The sequence below is a fragment of the Amblyomma maculatum genome, chromosome 10, assembly GCF_055883805.1.
Source record: "Amblyomma maculatum isolate TAMU_Amacu chromosome 10, ASM5588380v1, whole genome shotgun sequence".
Classification (NCBI taxonomy): domain Eukaryota; kingdom Metazoa; phylum Arthropoda; class Arachnida; order Ixodida; family Ixodidae; genus Amblyomma; species Amblyomma maculatum.
Window position 1 is genome coordinate 35,850,513 of NC_139353.1, and position 22,951 is coordinate 35,873,463.

The 22,951-nt window shown below is 42.2% G+C and overlaps 1 protein-coding gene across 1 annotated transcript; it reads right to left on the reverse strand.

Annotated features, from left to right (window-relative positions):
- Positions 1-1,036: 1,036 nt before the first annotated feature.
- On the reverse strand, positions 1,037-22,894 carry LOC146176152 (2-oxoisovalerate dehydrogenase subunit alpha, mitochondrial-like). The gene is made up of 9 exons (XM_084582486.1): positions 22,676-22,894; positions 18,459-18,635; positions 17,093-17,288; positions 16,494-16,655; positions 15,706-15,850; positions 12,388-12,449; positions 10,879-11,020; positions 9,680-9,851; positions 1,037-4,635 (listed from the first exon to the last, which is right to left on the reverse strand). The coding sequence occupies exons 1-9, from the start codon at positions 22,754-22,756 to the stop codon at positions 4,456-4,458; spliced, it is 1,317 nt and encodes a 438-aa protein (XP_084438612.1). The 5' UTR covers positions 22,757-22,894; the 3' UTR covers positions 1,037-4,455.
- Positions 22,895-22,951: the final 57 nt, after the last annotated feature.

The following is a 22,951-nucleotide window of genomic DNA, read 5'->3' on the forward strand; positions in this document are numbered from 1 at the left end:
CTGAGCCACCTCCGCTGCCTCGTGCAGACAGAAGAGAAAATAGAGAAGAAAGAAAAGGAAGATGGAGAGAAATAAGCGCGCCGCAACAACAGCCGTCGTCCACCAAAGTGGCTGCTGCGACGGGATGCGCAGCGCCAAACTCGCGTCAGTGTTCAGCAGTCGTGCGCTCTAATCCCTGAGCCACTGTGGTGTGGCAATCTTGACATTAATATAACAGATTGGCTAAAGAAATATGACCCAAAAAAAACGAGCATGATGACAGCTGTCATAACCCTGTTACAAAGGGGATGCTCTATCCATTCGTGCCCACCACTTGTGAGGAGGATCCATTTTTATGAGTCCCATTTTGTGGGTTAAGATCGTGGATTAAATTACCATCTTAAAGCAGTTTTTAATTGAGAAAGTGACATACCCCATTAGCAACCCCAATGTGTGTTGCAGCAAACACAAACCGTCTTGTGCTTGTGTTTGTTGCGCCACATTTCTGAATACGATGCAGCACCAACTAGCCCCTCAAGCCGTTATTTTGAGATAGCAACCCCAAGTCGGCAAAAATTGTTCGCGTCATCGGAATCAGCCGTTTCAAGCCTAGGAGCCCCGAAAAATCATGAGTATGCCTCTGGCAGGTGACAAACAGGATGTTGTCACATATATGCGGCATAAATCTTATTGATAGTTTGTAAATTTTTCAGCATCTCAACTGCATATGATGCAAATGCAAAAGGTTGCTGCAGCAGCAGTTACATCCAAAGCAGATGTCGATGCAAGCCTTCAACAAATAGAGTTCCCACAATGAGAAAAGTTCCTAAGTTTTATTTTTAGGGCCATTTGATATACTGAACTTTTGGACAAGCCTAATGCTTTTTCGGTGAAGTCTGAATTAAAGACCTTGTAGTAAAATTCCTAAACAACAGCCTGCAACTTCAGAACTACCAATCCCTTCTATGTTTCCCTTTAGTGTCCCTATAAACACAAAGTGCATCTTACAAAGGTAATATAGATGCATAGACAATGTGACAAGAAATGACAAAACATGTGAGTGTTTAGACTTGCAGCAGTTTATTTAACAAAAGCACTACCTGTGCTACACATTGACTACATATGTGAACATGACTTTTTGGTGATTTGTACTTGACTTGAAGAACAACTTCGAGGGGTTTTTGAAGATTTCGAGCAGACTGTAATATTACCTACATTCCGTCTCTTTGTTAAAACAAATAATTTCTAAAATGCCACAAAATATGGCTTTAAAACAAAACAAAACAAAAGCTAATACTAACCTGGGCAACGACTCCACAAGTAATGGCTTGTAGACTCAGAAGAATTCTCGAATATTCATTGAGGCTATAATCTAGCAACAGCAAATGAAAATCCTGATCATGAAATGTCTAAACTGATTGAATTAAGGCTTAACGCTTGTGATTTGGCAACTGCTCCTCAGGCATTAATATGCACGGTGTGTTCGCGGTTTTATAAAATAGTCTATTGCACCAAACCATCATAAATTTTATCACGAAATGAGCAACCGTGAAATGTATTTGTATCATGAAAAGAATGCGTGAAGCTGCGTAACGGCACAAATGATTAGGATACCACAGCAAAACCTTTTTTAAGGATATGTCAGCCTTAAAAAACCCAAGAAGTTGACCTTCTGTTGTCATGTATTGTGAAACCCTGCTTTTTAAATGCAGCATTGCACTACGTGGCCATTTAGCATGATGATGCCTTGCTGGTGAAATTTCTAATGTGAGCTCGCTTGAGGTCATTCCTAAGGAGGCCAAAAATAACACTAGCACATAAAAATTTGTCACATAAACAAACCTTATGTAAGAAGCATTAGTAGTTAAACTGTCATATCTAGCATGGTAAAAAAAATACCAAATCACTTTTTGGAATGATATTGTGTTTAAAATTAAGGTATCTTGTCATGCAGTTTTCAGAGACATGATGCATCTGTGCTAGTAGCCATGAAAGTTCGGTATAGCTAGCTCAGCTTCTGACCTAAGCGTATCATATATTTGTACCTTCTGAATGGGATTATATACCGTGACTTCAGAGACAAACAAAAACAATTTGCTTTACTCAATATCCCATCTTCATTTTTCACAACCAGTGGCATGAAGGTCAAACAACGCCAATTAAACAAGAGATCAAACGCAGTGATCAATGAATTCATGTTTACTAGTCTATGTAAGCCTAGTTAGTCCCTCAATGCCATGCTATGACATTTACCTACCTAACTTCGCAGCATTTTGATAAACACCCACTGCAACAAAATACACATGTTTGCAAAAAATTCGTATCATGCAATTTGTGCGTTCGTTCATATGTAGTAGCGAGGGAGAATGTTCGAAACACCCGAAATTCTGCACGCTGTACACAATTCACTCTGGTCAGTGAATTTCATGAATTCATATCATTCAGAAATTCGTAGCAACTGGGTTCATATCACCAAGATTCTAATGTAGACACGAGAAGTTGCTGTAGTTCTATTTGAGTGCCTAATGAATGTGATTCAACAGAGCTACAATAAAATGATGGTTATAACGAAGCTATGCACTATACTCTGTGTATATGTTATGCTATATATATATGTGTAACTATGAATTGAAGAAAATAAGTTTCTGATTGGGAAGGAACTGGCAAGGAACAAATGCATTTCAGTTGCAGCGACAAAAAGCACTGTAAATGATGCAGCATTTCTTCAATCTCTCTCTATCCATGGCTTACAAGACAGCAGCTTTGACAAACACTATCAAGTGGGCCTTATCCGAACAGAACAAAAGCACAAAAAAGCGTCTTTGAGAAATGCTCGCAATCTTGAGCTTCAGCCAAAGAAAAATTAAAGGCTCACGACATCATCTATGCCAGAACTCCACCAAAACTTTGTGGTACAAAAACACTATGCGGTGCCGACGTGTTATGTAACACACATGAAATGCTCCCACGTTCATAACAAAAGTGGACTTCTCTACATACTAACCCCTTGAACACAACGTATATATCACCATGCCTATTTGAGTCTGTGCCAACACCAGGCCCACGGCGTCCTAAAATATCTCACCATTTCAAAAACCACACACACTCAAACACGGCCTGTCACAGATTTCAAAAAGCTCAGGAAGGAAATTCAGAATGCGTTCCATGGAACCCCAAGGTTTCGAGGAACCAAGAGAGAAAACCCCTGCTCTGGGATTCAGTAGCAATACTTTTTCTGATTCCATGACTTCAACTGTCCAGTAGGCTTTAGCGTTATTGTAATGAAAGTGCGCATAGTTAGGATGCGAGTAAATCCATGCCACCACAAGTTTTTCCGAGATGTTAATCGGTTATTTTCACGTCAAACTTGGCAAGGGATGAAAGTTATCTTTTAAAACTTCAGTATTAAGGAGTCATGCCACTCCAACTAAGGCTGGTTTAGTTCCATTTAGATACAACACTCATACAAAGTATTCGAAATGCATACGTCTATCACAATACAGTAAAAGCCACACAGCTCCGTGTTGCTAACTAGAACACAGTGACCACATGTAGGTATAAGTGTGCTAGACATGTTTACTAAATTTCATTAATAGTTTTCAAAGTAAATAACCACTTCAGCAATAACCTAATGGTTATCAGAGTGACTAAATTAAGACTATTTTTGGCACAACACAACTCAAGCTCTAAGCTTTTGGCTACAGAACATAAAGCAGCTAATGTGACCTTTCCCACATTTTCTAAAGCCTGCCCTTTATCCAAACGCAAACGCACTTCATGAATATTCCTTCTCCGCATTTATGAATGAAACAGTGTGCCTTTTGAATTGTTCATTTCCTTCATCAACAAGATAAAATAGTCAAGTCATATTATGCCATCAAAACTGCCAGCAAAACTGCCATCAAAACTGCCCTCAAAACAGAAAAGACAAATTCTCCATATACCTGACAAGAGAACAATGTGTGGGAAGTCTATGCACATTAGTCCAAGGCTTAAGCAGGCCAGACTAACAAATGCAAGCTCTAGGACAGGGGCCCTCAATCTCTGTAGCCTGAGGGAGTCTTAACAAATTTAACAAAACCAATTTAACAATTTTAACAAAAACCCCACCTGGGTGGACTCTTCTACCCTCCTGCGTAAGACACAAGCAAGAGCCCTCTTCAAAAAACAGCTGAATTAAATAATGACTGCTAGTTATGTAAAAAATTTTCAACACGCAATTTCTTTTGTACATTGCGGAAGAATGCTAAATAAAGATTGATTTAATTTGAAAATACATAATTAATCTCAAAATAGAGAAGGTATGGTTGAAACGTGGGGTTCATAAATTTTAGAGCCTGGGGAACCTCGTAGGCACCCCAAGGAGGAACCCTAGCGTTTCGTGGAACCGAGACCGAAAACCCCCGCACTAGACTCCGGCGACAGTGAAACTCCTGTGTAGAAAACAGGGCTGGGACTTCCTGCCGGCAGCCCGTCTTAACTCTGCTCCTTGGCAAAAAGGTCAACGGGGTACTGGTCCCTATACTGCTTGACATGACCGATCATGTACTTCATCTGCTCCTCGAGGTGTGGTGGCATGTCCTTGTAGACATCTGTGAAGAGGTCTCTGATTGGCGGCTTGGGTACCTTTTCCACTTCCTTGATGGTCTGCAACACCTGCACGAGAAGAAAAGCAAAGGCCCAAAACATTACAATTTAGGTCAGATTTTTTTTACTAATGTTTAGACAGTTTCACCAAAGTGTGAAATGCCTAACGTGTTTTTTTATCTGCACGAAGTGCTGTCCAGCACAGATTTTTTCTAAGCATTAGAGAGTTTTAGTTTACCGTGATCTGCCACTGCCTGTTCCACTGTGCATGCCCAGATCCTCTTGACGCCAATAGATGGCGCCATATACTTGATGTTGGTAGAGTCACTCGATAATTTTCACAGTACCGCAAAGGTCTCATCGCATGCTGGTAACCATGACCGGCACGGCCATGAAGCTTCCAACTGCCCAAGGCACGTCTCTGGTGCGGTTATATTCAAGTCAAATGTAGAGGACATTTTGAAAGCAGCATGGGCCTTTGCTTTTGCATTGCTTTGAAGAGCACTGCAGCTACTTTAAAAACAGCAGAATTTGCGAACTATGAACGGAAATCTTGTATAGAAGGCTGAGCGGCGGTCTGCATGAGGATCATTCCAGTCCTGCCAAAGAGCTCAATCGATTAATTCAACACCTTGCTATTCTGTTGTGACTTTCATGGTGCTGTAACCACTCACACTTTCCTGCCTTCCTCGATTACCACCGTAAATGATCACGTTGAATGATTCTCTATGACGATGCAGATGCCAACTAACTGTACGTTGTCGCACATGTGCGCGCACACTTTGACGCAAGCTCACTCGTGTTTGCTGGTTAAACAGCTTTATTGACATAATCAAAATCATTAATATTAATCGTTATTACTCATCGCTATGCATTGTTACTCGTTTCCAGTTAGCTGTGGTCATTAAAGTCATCATTTGAAGTATTGGTCGTTCCGTAGTCATGATGAGTCATGCTTAGTCATTGTAATCATTATCACTCATCACTAAGTTTTACTCGTTTCCAGTCAATTGTAATCATTCAAGTCGTCATTTGACGTATTGGTCATTTCATAGTCATGATGAGTCATGCCTAGTGATTGCAGTCATTACCACTCATAGCGAAGCATTTTTGCTTATTTCCAATCAGTTGTGGTCATTTCAAGTTGTCGTTTTACATATTGGTCGTTTCATAGTCACGAGTCATTCCTAGTCACTGTAGTTATTACCAATCACAATTAAGCATTTTTACTTATTTTCAATCGGTTGCGGTCATTTTGTAGTTATTAGCAGTCATTATGAGGCATGCCTAGTCATTACCAATCATCACTAAGCATTTTTACTCATTTACAATCAGTTGCAATCATTACAAGTCGTAGTTTGACATGTTGGTCTTTTTGTAGTCATTAGCAGTCATGCCTCTGCCCTCTACAGCTTTGACATCATCTGCTTCAAGCTCCCAAACTGATTCCTCTGTGATGTTTAGCGATTATAAAAAGTAACATTTAACAGCTCTCAGCTGACGGGTTTAAGCAAAAACCTAAGAATGGCGGAATACCTGCACTTTTCAACAAAGATCTCAGAGCCATGCCTATCATTGCAGTCATTACCACTCATTACTAAACATTTTTACTCATTTCCAATCAGTTGCTGTCATTACAAGTTGTAGTTTGGCATACTGGTAATTACAAGTCATTGTTATATTTTTAGTAATTAGCATTAGTCACTAACTATATTGATGTCTATTTATAACTTTTATTCATTACCTTTCACCATCATTATCATTCTTAATCTCCCTCCTCACATGTCCGTTATTTGCTGGCAACACAGCGCACTGATCACGCGTGCACATTTCCACTAAACGAGTTAGCCTAGAAAAGCTTTCGCCTTAAAATCTTTCCAGACTTATGCAGGTTGCTGCAGCCGAAGGCGCTGTAGTTTGGCATTCTGGCGCTAAGTACTTCTTGAAAGCAAAAAAAAGGGAGCAACAACACCCACACACAAAATACAGCAATCTCCGCGCACACACTGCGGTGAAAGGCGTCCACGCTGTGACCGTTTGGAAGCTTGACGGTGAAAGCGGGCCGCGGCGCACCACGTGACCCATGCTGACCAATCGGTGGTGCAGTGACGCGGGGAAAAGAATCATGGTACTCTGAAAATTATTGAATGACTCTAGGTGTTTGCACATAGATCTGCTGTGTCAGGACCAATCAACTCATGTGACCCGACCACAGACGGTAGAGGGTCACAGTGGTGGAATGTGGATCATGTTATACTAAATCTCTCCATTTACCCCACACAGAAGCATTAGGCGAGAGGAAGGCTCACTCCTCTCAGAAAGCCAGGTCAGGTTGGTTCCACGGTACCATTACCTGGTGGCACTGTAGATCTAACCTTACCACTATAAGGCCACACTGTTAACTTAAGAAGTCTGCATATACTAAACACAAAAATCAGCTAAAGCAAGTGCAAACAACATATGTTTGATGCCTGTAAATGAATTATAAAAGCTTAGATGTTGCTTTTTTAATATTTTTTTCTCCTACATCAGTTTTCACAGTGTATGTAGTTGTTCTTCAATGTTGGTACAGCCAAAACATAACCAGACTGTACTGGTTAGAATAGTTTAACTTGAATTTGGCAGAGTTATAACTTAACCAAAATATCCAAGCAGAAACTTCTTCCAATACCAATTAAAGTTGTTCACTAATCATTGTGCTGCCTCCACCATTAGGTGCATGAAATTTATGTGGATGAAAAAAAAAGGGTTCTGGAAAAACGTTGGGCATCTCAAGGGGTGAAACTTAATTGGTAACTATGCGGCAAAATTTAACTGCCACTTTATCATGCTGTTCTTAGTAACAGATCATTTTTCGCTCTCGATAAAAGAAATATAGTTACAACAAGGCTCATTACTTAAATATCTGGTCCAAGCACCATTTCACATTACTTAGAAAGTCTGGCCACTAGTATCATTTCTGTGTAAAGGTTGTGGGGGTTCTCACGGGGCTCCGGCTCCGCTCTGAGAACTGAAGCCACACCGCTAGCTTGGCCCGCTGGCTGTGCCTCGGTGTGTCATTCTTCACGGCCACAGCTGTGGTCAGAGCTAGCGGTGTGGCTTCGGTTCTCAGAGCGGAGCCGGAGCCCCATGAGAACCCCCACAAAATGGCACCTAACGTGGGGCCCCACTGGCAGTCCAGTTGGGGAGGCTAGCTCAAGAAGAATGGTGGAATTCCACGCAGTAAGTCGTCCGAAGTCGGCTGGGCGATCCTGGCAGTATGCGAAGCCTACCCCGATAGCAGAGGCTTCCCACCGCCATTCTGATACGCCTCGAGTGAAACCGCAGGTATGGTGCGTTGAACGAGTCATTCTCAAGAGATCCTGAGCTACTCGTCAAGATACTGCCAGTTTTCTCACCCCCGCCCTCTCCGCCACAGCTCCAAGGGAAGGAGGCCAAGAGGGGAAAAATGAGGAGTCCCCGATGAAGGAGAGAGAGAGGGTGCTTGCCGAGTCGTGCGGGCGAGGGGAATGTTGAATTCCCACAAGGTTAGGGTAAAAGAATGGGAAGGGGTGGGCAAGGCGGGGGGCGGTTGTACCAACATTTTTCTGGCTACGTGGCTATATGTAGTAGTGCTCTGTGCATTCATCCTGTCAGCCTCATACAACAGCCCTGTCACTGCACGTCAATCAACAAACAAAGAACCCCCCTCCACCACAAACATTTTTTGAGTTCGGTATCGGATTGAAATGTTCACATTAGTTAGTTGAATTCACAAAATATAGATGCACCATGGCAAGTGTGGTGTATCCGACGTCCTTGAAATTGAACAGGAAGACAAACTTTTAAATCTCAGGGCAACCATGACAATGGAAAAAAAAATTATGTGAATGTGTTTATGTGTTTCATGAAATTATGTGTTTCATGAAACAACCACAGTATGCATGCCACCTTTAAGGCAGGGACAGAGTTTATTGAAGCCATCGAGGTGGCAACTTAATCAGGTAAACTTAAAAAAAAAAAAAGAGAAATGAAAAGTAATGACTGCAGGCAGTCTGCAGCATCATAGTACCATGCTGCAAGATCTTGCAACCGACAGTGCGTGCATTGGTTTGCTCTCGATGCACATAACAGCACAGCAAATAGACAAAGAAACATCCCCCCCCCCCACCCCCCTCCACTACACAACTGAATAAAAAAGACTCAACTTCAAAATTTTTCCTTTAACTAATTTACAACTTGAATTCCCTGCAGAGAGCAACAAAGCCATACTAGCATGTCCAAATTTATTGAATCTTTCTTTTTCTAACTTGGGCAGATAATTTATGGCACCAGTAATTACGGCCATATGTGGCGTTACTGCTTTTCAAAGAATGGAGCATCTGGTAGCAGTAAACTAAAATCAACTTTTACGAAGTATGCAACTATCTTGACACAGCTGCTAGTCAAAGCTGCTTGATTATATCAGTAAAAAATCAGCAATAAGTAGCCATTATTTCCTTGTGATTGAATTTTAATAGCTATGCAAAGCTTGCACCCCTGTGAGCACAGAACCAAACAGCTTTAGTTCAGCCGTCATTCTTGTCATTCTTTTGACAAATCCTTGGTTCGTTTAATCATTAATGACTATGAAACAAATCACAAACCTTTCAACATAAGGTAAATTAGATACTTTGTTTACTAAACATTCAAACTAAGCCTCTATAACTGCTGCTTAGCTAGATCGTCAGAGGGCCAAATTGCAGCAAGAGGTGAGAGTAGTATAGCAAGAGGTCACAGGTATTGTCCTGGCCACAACAAATGCATTTCAAAACAAAACCGAATGTGCCAAAACTTGCGCATCAAGAAGCCCGTTAAGAAGCTCCGAGTGGTCAGAATTACTGCAGAGCCCTCCATTATGGCCGTGGCTCATAACAGGGGCCCCTTGGTTATGGCAGGCTGAAATCCGACATCTTTCGCTCTTGCAGTGCCATGAAGGGTTATGTGTAAAAAAGACGACACAAAGAAAGTAGACGTGACAGGATTACTTTTTTCATGTCGTCTTTTTTACGCATAACCTGTCATGGCATTACAAGATTCAAGCCAACTAGCCCGATAACAACTCTTGCTATCTTTCACTCTATGCGGGCAGTACCTCCTTCTTGAAAGCTGTCTGCAGCTCTTTGTCCTGCTGTTCGGTCCAGTAGCCGCGATCCATGAGGTAGTGTCGGAGCCGCGTGATTGGGTGCCCCTGTTCATCCCAGGTTCGTACCTCATCCACCGAGCGGTAGGCCGTGCTGTCATCCGAAGTGCTGTGGTGTCCAATCCTGCATACAGAATGTAGCCTGCGGTGTATCTGGCATTCGGCACACCTAACATTTGCCCCATGTGGTCCTTGGTGCATCAGTCACTCCACTACTACTTGACGTCCCTCTGAAGACTGGAAGGTTCTGTCTCATTGCCAAACGTCATCTGCTAGCATAGCGCTGGTTACTGCCATCACCTGCTTAGAGTGGTTAGTTGGTCAAGCAAATTTCACCACAGCATTAATGCATAAATGTGACTGAAGGTGTCACGCTTTTGAAACCATGACAGTTCAGCAGCAACCCCTTTGCTCTTATCAACATGCAGAACATAATTTGCCATACTCTTGCTCAACAAAGGCAGCCCACCTTGTAGAAATTAACTGCCACTCTCGTTCTTGTTCAGTGCTTCTATCACGTAACTTTACTACAGTAACTGTCAGCAACAGCATTTCCTTGTACAACTGACCAGTGCTATAAGTACTTTACTAGTAGTTAATGACTATTAGTATGCTAAACAGTGACAAATAAAATGCCCAGGTATAAAAAGCCAAGATAAAACTCCAAGGGAGTTTTGACCATACAGGCAAAAATACCGTATCATATAAAAAAAAAACAACAGTGATTACGATTACGAAACAACGTCCGTCGAAAGCCGTGTTTTAATGTAAACACAAAAAAAAATCCACCAAATCTTCAAATAAAAAAAAATTGCGGAAAAGTACTCAGACGACCACAACAGCTACTTTCCCTCGCGTCCTTTCTATTTATTTCTTAATGTGCATGGCTGGTCTTGATGGTTAAGCAGGACTGATGTAAATATGTAGTGAACAAATGGCAGCCAGACCATGACAAGACTAATAGTATTTTTCCCATTTTGGTTCCACCTAATTAATTCTGCCTTTAGCGCACATGCTGGACTGTAAGTAGCCCAACAAATGCCATTGTTCTGTGGGCAGACACAAATGTGAGCTTTCACCCTTGTGTTATACACTCAATATGTGAAGAAGTAAGAAAGGATATGCCACCGCTGGAGGCTAGTAGTACGCACCTGTACGTCATTGCCTCAATGAGAATGGGCTTCTGCTCTTCGAGCACAAAGCGCCGCGACTCCTGCATTGCCTGGTACATGGCCAAGATGTCCTGGCCATCCACACGGATTGTTGTCAGCCCGTATGACGGACCACGTGCAGCTGCAATTGTTTAGATCAAGGGAGAAAGTATGGAATGGGCATTTAGAAAAGTGAAGTTTTTCAGGAAGAGGGCTGAGTTGGGCTGCTTGGTTCATACTGGAAGGGAACCACCAACAAAGTGCTGACAGCGTACCCCAGTAGCACAATTCATTGTCCCAATGTTGACTATGTTGACAATGGCTGGCCCAACACAAGATTGGAGTATTGCCGACATAGTACCAATATTTGGCCGGTGGTTTGTGCCACCTGGGCTTGTGTGCTTGTCCCTTCTTTCCCGTCACATTTTAAGCACCGTTCTAGCCACTCCCTTCTAAGGTTTTTTTCATCACTGTTCCCTTAAATGTGTTAATGCCTAATAGCAGACAATAAAAAGACACTCGGAGAAACAAGGCAGCCCAAGGCATTTCTTTTACAGCTAACAATACCAAACTGTACAGTCAAAATGGAAAGTGAAAAGTGGCACTGCTTTGCATTTCTTTCACACAAGCATGGCAATTTAGTTAGTGTCAAGCATTTCAAATGGGCAATGTGGTACATGACGGCATACAGCTGTTCGCTATCAGAAGCAGCAACAGATCAGGCGGGAGTCAAAAACAGCGCTTTCCTGCCAGTCTGTTACAGTTTTTACTGCTTCATGCATAACTAGTTAAGATGAGTTCTGCCCAGTTTTTACAAACAGCTGAAAATTGCATGAAGTCATAGGGCAGTATCTTCAGTGTGCGAAGTTTCAAACTTTTGTGGATGTACTCATATAAGCCAGAATGCCATATGTAAATCAGTGAAGATTATTCATATACATGTCAGGACACAGAGCTGATGGAAAAACGAGGTTCACTATGGGGCAGAGGCTGTGCTAGTTTCTCTATTCCTTTTTTTCCCACTCCTCTATCCGTCTTGCACAGTTGAGCCTCTAATTCTGTGTGTGTGCTATGCAGATACTGCAACTTGGTTTGTTGACCACTTTATGTTTCTTTAGAGGAATGTCTTGCAATTTCTGAAGACAACATATCAAAGTGACAAAAGTGCCTTTTGACAGTGCACTAACCGATGCTAAGCAACAACAAATAATTAAGCAATAAGATGTAACAGTGCTAAATGAGTGAAAAATGACAAACTGGCACTCCACCATAGCTTCTCTTAATTGCCCGTTGACATGAGACTGACGACTTCTGGCAACCGCGTTCCAACAAGTTTCTGAGCCACTGAACAAAGTGGCTCAATTAACAGACTAAACAGTCATGACAAAAAAAGAAAAGCTTAAAAGCATCAGGAGACCTGCAGACTTAGGCTTCATCTGCTGGAACAAATGTCAGTTGACTGGTTATCGAGGCAACAGGGAAGAAGAAAAATAATACTCTCAGACATACCAATGCCGTCGCAGCTGTACTGTTCATGAGTTGGCGTTGAGATGGCATAGCCGTTGTTTCGGCTGTGAATGGCAAAAAAAAAAGAATGCAGAGCAATTCAAACTTAGAATGTGAAGTGGTTTTCCAAGACTTGTTATGTGCTAAATGCTCGACTAATTTAGAAAAACAAAAACGTCTGACATAACAGACACAAACAAAGTTAGTACTAGGATGGAGTAGTACTTATCCCAAAAACTGTAAAAATTTCATCTGCATGTATTTTATGTCTGATCAAATTTATGTTGTGCACAGAGATAACATTCACTAGAAGTATGTCAAAATTACTTAGGTAATTAATGCGACTTTTTTTTTTGCAAGCTAATCTACAAATGTTTTGGGGGTGTGCACCCCACTCCCAAAGAACGCATTCCTGCTTTGACAATCAAATGTAACACAGGAGAAGGGCACTGTTATATTGCACGTATAACGTAAATAAAAATTTAACAGTTGTATATGCGAGAGCTCATTGCCCGAGTATAAATGTGAGACATTTTTCACAGAATATCTCTGCAATTCGTAGTGTTAGAAAAGTGAGCCCAACTAACCAAATTATCAATTAATCACCTCCCCAAGAACTACTGTTAGCCACCTGTGAGGCTATTCAGCAAAGCTCACATGGATGGCAACCACTAAATGTCCTATAAATAAAACCTGGCCCGCTTTAGGGGACACCCTCAAGGAAACAGGAGCATCAACTAGCCTTTCCATCAAAGAACAATCCTTATGACACTTAACCAGTATAAATCAATTAAAAATTTGAAGGACACTTAAGCTCCACCTTAATGACATGACATGACAGCATTAATAAGTCCCTTTATGTGTACTGGGGTCCTAGTATATGCATGTCACTTCAAAAACATGGACATTGCTTTTACTTTTACTTTGAACATTTTTATTTTTCATTAGCCATAGAATCCACAAGGCCTCGGTTAAACCAAGTCGAATGAACCGGCCTTTCAGTGGCCCAGGGGTGGTGCGTTTGACTCTCGACCCAAGGGTCACAGGTTCAGCCCCCATCTAATTACACCAATTTTCAAAACGCCGTTTGAGTTATGTTCAGAACTTATACTCGAAATTTACTCGTTGTATTCACGTCCAATTCTGCATTACGTCATGACCCTATCAACAATCCCGAGCTTGTCGGCACTGGCTTTCCCATTGAATGCCTTTCTCTTAATGCTCTCACTAAATTTAAGATACTGTTATAGTTAGTTCTTAGTTGTACAAGTAAGGCGTCACAAGGGTAGGACCACAGCATAATACAGGTGGCAACAAAATACATATACGTATAAAAGATTTTAAATTAATGTACAGAAGTTTGTTACATGATTTTTGTAAATGCACTGGGAGCTGAAATTATTGAATACTTGTCTGTATGAATTACATTACGGTAATTAAGTTAGCAGCGTTTTACAGTTCCAGTTTTGTTGCTCACAGGAATGAACAAGTCTCACAGTCAAGTATTGATGGCCTGTTTGACTTGTCCATTCACGAGACTACATTTTAGCATTACTGCTACAAATACGAAATGTGGTTGTTTGAGCGTTAGCTGTAGGGTAATAGGAAAGAATTTTTAAAATAAAATTTTCTTTTCCTCGCAATGTCACACAGCCAGAAGTGAATCTGGACATGCCCTGTTCCGTGGCAATAGTTTGAAGTGAACATCTTTGGAAAGACCACTCACAGCAGTGGCAGTTAATCAGCATGTCCGGTTTACATGCTGGTTAGTGTGTATGAACTTCAACTAAAATCCACGTGGGAACATCGTAACCCATGCCAACTTTGCAGGCTGAGATATGTTTGACACTGGGTTTCAATTCAATTCAATTTTACTATATCAGGGTTAGCGTTCGCTACAGCAGAATACAGCTATAGTAAACTCAGGTATAATAAAGTGAAACTGAAGTCTCAGTTCATCTTCCATATAGCTGACTGTATCTTTTCCCCCTTTATAGTAAATACATTTTTGGCAAAAATCAGTTATGGTAAAGTGCGTCTGGCCACGGCGACGACTTCCTACGAAATGACATCGCCGCAAGCGCGCTACCTGTGATCGCGGGGCAATTAAAAAAACAACAAAAAAACACAAAATGTATTTTTTTTATTGGCTTTACCACCCGACTTGCAGCATGCAGGAGAAGCCAACTTTACGTAGGCCTTAGAGACATGAGGGAAAGCATGCAGCGCGTAGGAAAATACGAAAAAAAAAAAAGTAAAACGTCTACAAACATGGAAATAATGAAAATGGAGGAGGCGTGATCAGAAAGTAAAAGAGTAAAAGTGCAGCAATAAATAGAGGGTGGAAAGAAACTGCCGAACATTTGCAGCACCGTGCAGCACTAAACGAAGCACGAGGCCAACGGTGGCTAGAACTGGAGGCGCAGCGTGCGCGGTTTTGCATTGCTTCACTGCCGCGCGCATTTCTCATCTGCTGCCTTTTAAAAGATAGAAACAGCGGATGATGACGCCGTGTTCGTGGCTCATGGCTCATGCAAGGCTCTGGCTTATACATGAAATCAAACTTAGTTGTATTCATAGCTACATTGCCCCCATGCTTAAGAGGTACATACTTTCACAAGATGGCAACAAAGAATCTTATAATGGTATGAAGAGACGATAAGACAGAGACGGAAGGTATTTTAGATTATTTTTTTTATGAAGCAACAAGACGCGTTCAGTAAGCAGCCATTTAATTACCAGACAGCACCTTCAAGACCATGTGATCAAATGATACAGTAAAGGGCCTGATATAGTAAACATTTTTGCCGGTCCCAGTGACTTACAAAGGGGTTCTACTGTACATACAGCAGGAGGTCCCAGAGTCGGTGACTGTAATGGGACCTCCGAAAGGGTGCAGTGGAGTTCACGGCAGAGGCATTTATGAGCACACCGCACTAAGAAAGCAGAATCAGGGAAAGCTTGTACGCATTTTTACTAGGGGGTGTCTGGCAGTGAGTTTTGAAACAACCATCTTCCACAGCCAAGGCGGAGGCCCAACCTACTAGACCACCTGTTGCCTCCCCTAACCCCTTTTCCATCTTACACTCTCTTTCTAAGGACGAGAAGGGGTTTCCCTAGTTCCATTTTGCCACCTTCAAATCATGGTAGGTGTGCTGCGCACACAGTGCAAAACTGAAGAATGAGCTATTAAAAAGATTTAGTTTACTGCGATCAGTGACCTGTTATCACGATCCGCCACCGCGTGCTCCACTGCGCATGCCCAGATCACCTTGACGCCGACAGATGGCGCCACATGCTGGGGTTGAGGAAGGCACTTACCAGACAAAGATGATAGGTACGCTCAGGGTACCCGCAAAGTTGAAGGCGGCATGGGCGTCACCCTCGCTGGCGGCACCGTCGCCAAAATAGCAGGCCACACACTGCTTCTTCTGCGACATTTTGTAAGCATACGCCGTGCCTACAGCTGCCGTCGTTGTTCATGCAAGTCAGAGAAAGAAAGAGGGCAGAACTCCCCGTCAGTTTATGGACTCGCAATAAATAAAGAAGCAACTAAGCAGTCAGTTTCAAATGGGGTGAACTGAATTTTTCACACATTATTAGCATTTACGGCACTAAATGTTCACAATTAGAAAAAAAAAATCAGTTTTAAAGCTGCGTCTAGACACTCCTCCATTTCAGGCATTTTTTTCAACTCATTCATCATTGTATTTTTTTTTTCTTGAATGCTGCATGCACACAATCTTCTTCATTCGGCTTTTTTTTTTTCTTGCATCACCCACAGTTTAGCAACTGGCACTCCACAGTTGCTATATTTAAATAAGGTCTTTCTTTGCTGTTCTCACTGCGATACTACTTGCATACTATTCATTGATTGGATGATATAATAGCCCCTTCATCTTGATGAAGGGGCTATTTGATGAAGGGGCAGTTTTTCATTTCTCCTCTAACTTATACCACACCAACTAACAGAGCAGATAAAGAAATTCAAGATGGCATGACCTTGGGCAGCCCTCCCCCAATGCAATGAATGCGAAGTGCTCACACATTCCTGTGCAGAGCTTTAACACTCCCCCTCCTCCTCCCTTAACGGTTGTGTGGTAACTCACCCTGCGGCATCTGCGTGGCCAGCGTAGATGAGACGGTGACGAAGTGATGCTGCGTTGAACCATAGTGGATGGGCATCTGACGACCCTTGCCATAGTCGTACATTGTTGAGTAACACTGCTGCATAGTCTGGTTCAGTGTGAAACCTCGCCATAGCAGGACACCTGGCAACGGGCAAAGGTAACACCATCATGCAGCGGCTTTGCAGCACGGTTTTGTATCACAGTGTAGGAGTTATGAAAGCGTCCTTTATTTCTGAAGCACTGCTCCTTTACAACGCCCTGCTGTGTTGCATGCTGGAAGGTGCAGGGTAGGGCAGGCACAGCAGATCTGGCTCACGCAGCCACGCGTTAATGACTGCGTCACACCACAGCACGTTTTCAGTGATGCCAGTGCTGGGGTTTTCCCCTGGCACAGGTGGTGCTCACATTAATGTATAATATTCGATTGAAAACTTCACAATCTCCTGACGGCCAATGATCGTACCACCCTTTAATATAATTCCACCACTGGCCACTTGACAATGATACCACTCCACACGAACGACATGATGTTCTCACAAGCAATTAAAGGGTGATAACGCAAAGACCTTGCTACTCACCGTACTCACGGTACTGAACATAGACGAGGTCCTTATCGTCCAGCGCAGCAGCGCTGCCGATGAGGACACCCTCCTCGCCATAGTGGGTCATGTAGAAGGAGATGCGGCCCTGCCTCTGTGACTCGTACATAATGTGGTCGATGATGTTCATCTGCATCATCTTGGTATACATGCGGAGCAGGAGGTCCTTGTCCAACTGTGGAATGGCAAGGAGAAAGAGACAGCGCCGCAGGAAGCGGTGGGGGGGGGGGGGGGACGTTAACCCAGCGTCAAAGAATTCATACTAGTTCACTCACGCTGACCCCACAGGAGATGCTCTGCTGCTTCAAAGATTCCATTAAGTGGGCTGCATTAATAGATTACTTCATTCAAATGATAAAGGGGCCTCTTTCACAAAATGAAGCTGTTATAAGCTAGTGATGAAATGAGCAATAGAAAATATGTGTTTTTCAAATCTGACTTTTTTTTTTCTCATCAATGAATGTGTCGTTTGGTGAAGAACAATCTCCAGCGTAGCCACAATAATTCAGACAATCAAGTTTTGTGTAGTTTTGTGTCAGAGATTGTGTGTAGTTGTCTTTAGTGTCCCTAATGTTGAAATTTCAATACTGCTCCATTATTACAAAAAAAAACAAAAAAAAAAACGCTCCACACTTGCACTTCTCGCCACAGAAACAAACAGCAGATACGGAGAAGAGAGCTGATGCAGGCTGGTCATTCTGTGCTGTGATCTATGTTCTTTTGGGACATACTACAACAAACTCATAAAATGGGCATTGAAATTACACCATATATACTATTAGATTTTTGCCCTTTGACAGTTCACGTCAATATAATAAGAGTAAGATGCCGTTTTCAAACAGAACAGAGCAGAGGGCGGCGAATGTGTCTGTCTCCCCTTTTGCTCCCTTCGCAAATGCTGCCATATTCTTATTTTGTTTGAAAATATGTACAGCTACGTGGATTTTTGTGTACTATTTTACCGCATTACCTTCCATATGGCTCACACTGAGCTTCACGCTGAAGCAGGCCATGAGGACATTGTGCACGGGAAGATAATGCACCTATTGTGACATCTCTGCGCAGTGCCAAATACAGCAGCCCCTGTATGTATATTTACCACATACATTTACAATATATTTGCATTAACCACACATATGTATATTTGCCATCTCTGTTTAATGCCTCATTATATATATCGTGTCATAGTGAATGTGCACTGACTTTTCAGTCAATAAAATAGTTTTCCAACATATTATTCAAGTTAATGATTAAACTATTTTTTCTTAATTTTTGCAAAAACACTGATTTGATCTCATGAGAGCGCACTTAAGAGCAAACTCAAGAGAGCACACAATGCAAGCACCTTTGGGTCCTCGGCGCCGTCAGCAACGGTACCATCCTTGTTGAGGATGCTGTACATGGGAATGCCGTCGTGGGCATTTGCTGGCACAAACTCCATCCTGGTGGTGGTTGGCATGCGACGATGCATCATAGTGGGTGCCTGGAAGCTGGCCTCTGCCTCAGTCACCAATGCTCTGCGCTGCATTTGTACATCATCATAATCATCGTCATCATCATCATCAACCTCACTATCCCCACTGCAGGGGGAAGACCTCTCTCATATTGCTCCAATTAACCCGGTCCTGTGCTAGCTGCATCCACTTGACCCCTGTAAACTTTTTAACCTCATCCGCCCACCTTTCTGTCGCCCTCTACTACGCTTTCCTTCCCTTGAAATCCTCCATTCGTGCATATGCGCTGTTAAATCAGTTGACCAATAGTGAGATGCTGTTGACTTTTTCCTAGCATTCAGCAAGGCTAGCATACTTGCGGCTGTAAGAGCTTGTGAGGCTATTCTGAACGTTACTGCGCTGTTTAAACACTTAGCAAATTAACTGCTTTGAATAATTCAACGAAAACTGCATACTAATTTAAGGAAATCCCAATATGATCCTTTCATCAGTAGTGATCTGAGTACTTCTTTGCATCTATGAGGCAAATAAAAAAAAAACTGAACTCTATGAAAAGAAACACGGTAAAATAAGAAGGTAACGAGCTACAGGCTCAAACATAGCACACCAAGCTCTGTTAATTTTTTCTTTCACGCCAAACAAAACCAATCTGCATCGACTCCTGATTTGTAAGCCTGTAAGGCTGCACACCATACTACCAGTTTATTGTGACACTGCTAAGAGGTGCTGGCTTAGCCGCTTAAAACTTTCTACTGACATACAAGCTGACAGCAACTATGACTTTACAACAATGCCCTCTGGACTCAAACTATTGTATGCTATTGTATATAATTTTGCTTAATGACTTAGGGCATTCATTAATCAAATCCAGAGCCTTACCCCAACGTGAAATAAAATGTATAGCTTTGGTACATGCACTGGAGAGAGTTTTAAGCCCTGAACCTCCTTAGGCCAACCTACAAATGTATGGCACAAAGCTCGAGACCTCTTTTCTTTTTCATTTAAGCAGTGACTGAATACTGCACGCTGAGCAATCAAGCTATATGAGCAAGCCAAATAGGGCAGAGAGAAGCTTTCCTTGCTGTTATATTTGATACACAAATCCAATGAAAGTGACCATATAGAGGTTGTTGAGTTGGCATAGTAACATAACTATATGTAAGTGTTTCGAAGTGTTTGGCTTCATATGCGAAACTGCGGAAACAAAATAAGGTTTCTGCTATCCAAGTGCATATACTTTCGCGTGTGTGTATGTGCATGTGTGTGCGCGTGCACGCATGCACGCACACATACACAAATTAGGTGTGGCAGGTCTTTAGTCTTTGAGAGCAAAATCAGGTCCGCAGGAAAGTGACCAGGGAGAGATCATTTATTGCATTTTGGTAATATGCATAAGTTACCACATAAAGATTCAATGACATGATTAATAAAAAAGCACTGTCAGCTGCAATTGTCAAAGCCAACTGCAGCCACCTCAACAACGTTTGTAACTGCATCCACAACAGTTACCTTGAAAGCCACAATGGCATTGAATGGTTGGCTTCTGGAGTCCCTTTCAATCTCACACCCCATACATACTAGTACTCTGCTGGGCAAACAGCTGGGGACTTATAGGCTGAGAGTCCTCATTAACTACTTGTCGGCTTGTGACCTTGTCAGTATGGAGTTCCTTGAAAATTAAGTGCTCCCAGCACTTCTCATGAAGATTATGGTCGGCAGGCTGAATAGGTTCCGACATCCTGACTATGTCAGGCAACCAAAATTATTTTTTCCCGTAGGAAGTGATGGCCACATCAGATCTGGCAACCCCGAATTCTCTCCATATCTTAACATGTCAAGTGACCAGGTGTCTTTCAGGAAACCTGAGATCTCTAAATCAGAGTGGTCTGTAGCCAACAAGATGAACAGCATCTCATGGGTTAGCCTAGGGTCTACCATGTTCACAAGCAGCAGAAAATACGGATCTGTGACTATGATATATACATGGGATTGTTTGTTTTTGGGTTTTATATTTTTCCGAATTTGAGGGTTAAAACTACTTACTATCTTCATCTTGATAATAGGAGAGAAATCAGGGCTTTCATAGAAGTATTCAGAATTTTGAGTATTTCTGGACTAAACCTACTATCTATTACAATGTATTCAATTTTTGTATTTTTTTTATCGGAGGGTAAAAATTAGGGCTCGATTTTGGGACGTGAAGCAATATATCTACACAAACTGGTCATCAACTTTTTACACATCCTTGTTAGCATATACCTAATAATCTGCATGTGCAGCATTTCGACTTTCACACGAGACCTGTCCAGCCTTTGGAAGTACACTGAGAAAACATTCCCTGAACATCACAGTTTTCATTAGCTACACACAACAATTCAATGTGATATTGCTAGCCCAGAGTCGAACACAGTTGCATCATGCAACACCTGCATTATATTTTAGAGGAGCTTGCTTTAAATGTAAGTACTCCTTGCAAAGCAATGAATACTACGTCATCAGTCACAGAAATCAAGAGAAGTCAGTAGTAGTACAAAGTGGGGCAGAGTTTCACCGACACAGTTTTTCTAGAAATTGGGGAATGATAGGCCCAATTTTTCAAGAACGTGTTTACGGCACAAATATAGGGTAAAATCGAGTTTTACCCGAAAATGAACAACCCTATATATGCAAGGTATAATGCGTGCTTTCAAATACCTGCCAGGTATTCCAGGTAGATAAGCTATATATATATATATATATACTGTAATAATATATACCCTCATAATGCAAAACCTTTGACTGTAATGACAGCTAAATTTTACCTGTACTCACGTATGGGGGTCAAACGTGGAGGCAAATGAAAAGGTTTGTACTTAAGTTGAGGACAATGCAGAGAGTTATGGAAAGCAAAATGGCAGGTTTAATGTTATGAGATAGGAAGCACGCAGAGTGAGTCAGAGAAATAACTCAAGTTAATGACATTCTTGTTGAAATTCAGAAGAAAAAATGGGCATGGGCAGGGCATGTAGTGTGAAGGGAGGATAACTGATGGTTGCTAAGGGTAACAAATTGGATTCCAAGGGAAGGAAATCATAGCAGGCGGCTGCAGAAAGTTAAGTGGGCGGATGAGGTTAAGAAGTTGACAGAGGTCAAGTGGATGCAGCTAGCACAGGAGCGGGTTAATTGAGGGAATATGGGAGAAGCCTTCACCCTAGCTGCGGTGGGTAGAGCCCGGCTGATATCAACGAATTCTAAATACCCAATTTACACTCGCTCTGACTTAGAGGAATATGCGCCACAGGGCCAGCATTCAGTAAACCAGAAGGCTCACTTTTGGGACCAGATGAAACCATTACACCAGAATCTCATTTTTAAAATGTTTAACTATACCATATATATTTTAATTATAAAATGCATCTCGGCCACCTTTATTGCCCAATCTTCAGTATCAAGCAACATTTTGTGAGTACTACCTACAAAGATGGCATTCAGTACAGCATCACTTTCTTTCTTTCTTTTTTTTCGTCAGATAAGCTTTGCGCCGGCAGGTCCGTCGAACCCGCGGTGTGCTCTGGTTGGCTTACCAGAAAAAATAACGCACACACACCCACACACACACACAAAAAAAAAAAAAAAAAAAGACGCTGCGCCGTCGTGTTGAGTGAACGCTCTGTCGCTAGACGATTAAGCCTGGTAGTTTCTTAAAGCAACGACTAGCTGACCAGCGCCTCAGCTGACAGTCGAGTCAATTAAGTCAATTATGCAACACAGAAGGATATGTACAGAATGGGCTGCGATCGAATCAAGTTAGCCGTAATAGTATATAACCTAGTAGTGCAAAACCTCTGTCTGTAAGGAAACGTAGGAAAATCTGATTGAGCGAACTTATAAAAACACGCGGACTATATGTTACGGTCAAGGCGTGCGTGCCTTGCGGCAAGCATATGTGTGAGCTGTTTGAAAAGCAGAACACTGAAAGTACGCAAACCATTTCACTTGAAACGATTGCAGTATTTCGTAACTCACTGCACTTTCACATGCGAAAATTCGACCGATGCTAATCTATTCCAAGGCCGACCAACGCTGACCGACCGAGATCGAACGATCTTCCGAGATGTAGGCCACTCACTTGGGAAGACGAGAGCCAGCGGTACGGAACCCTTGGCCGTAAAATTCCTCGCCTGAAGGTTGCAAGTAAACGTCCGTACATCTTGAAAGGCTTTCAGAATTTATAATTTCGTTTTGTTACGTGTAGCGAGCGCTCGTTTCGCCTTCCGCAGAGAACAGCTAGCACGCCACCATCAAGGAAGCTGTCTGCTCTTTTCACGTTACCGTTAGAGCTATTGTGGAACGCCTGCAGCGCTGCCAAGCCAAGACGAGCTTGAAACAATGAACATATCGGACC

Coding starts and splice junctions, on each gene's coding strand:
- LOC146176152 (XM_084582486.1), bottom strand. CDS start 22,756: ATGTACGGACGTTTACTTGCAACCTTCAGGCGAGGAATTTTACGGCCA. Junction 18,636..22,675: donor GCTGGCTCTCGTCTTCCCAA/GTGAGTGGCCTA, acceptor GTACAAATGCAG/CGCAGAGCATTGGTGACTGA. Junction 16,656..17,092: donor TGTTCAGTACCGTGAGTACG/GTGAGTAGCAAG, acceptor GCCCGTTGCCAG/GTGTCCTGCTATGGCGAGGT.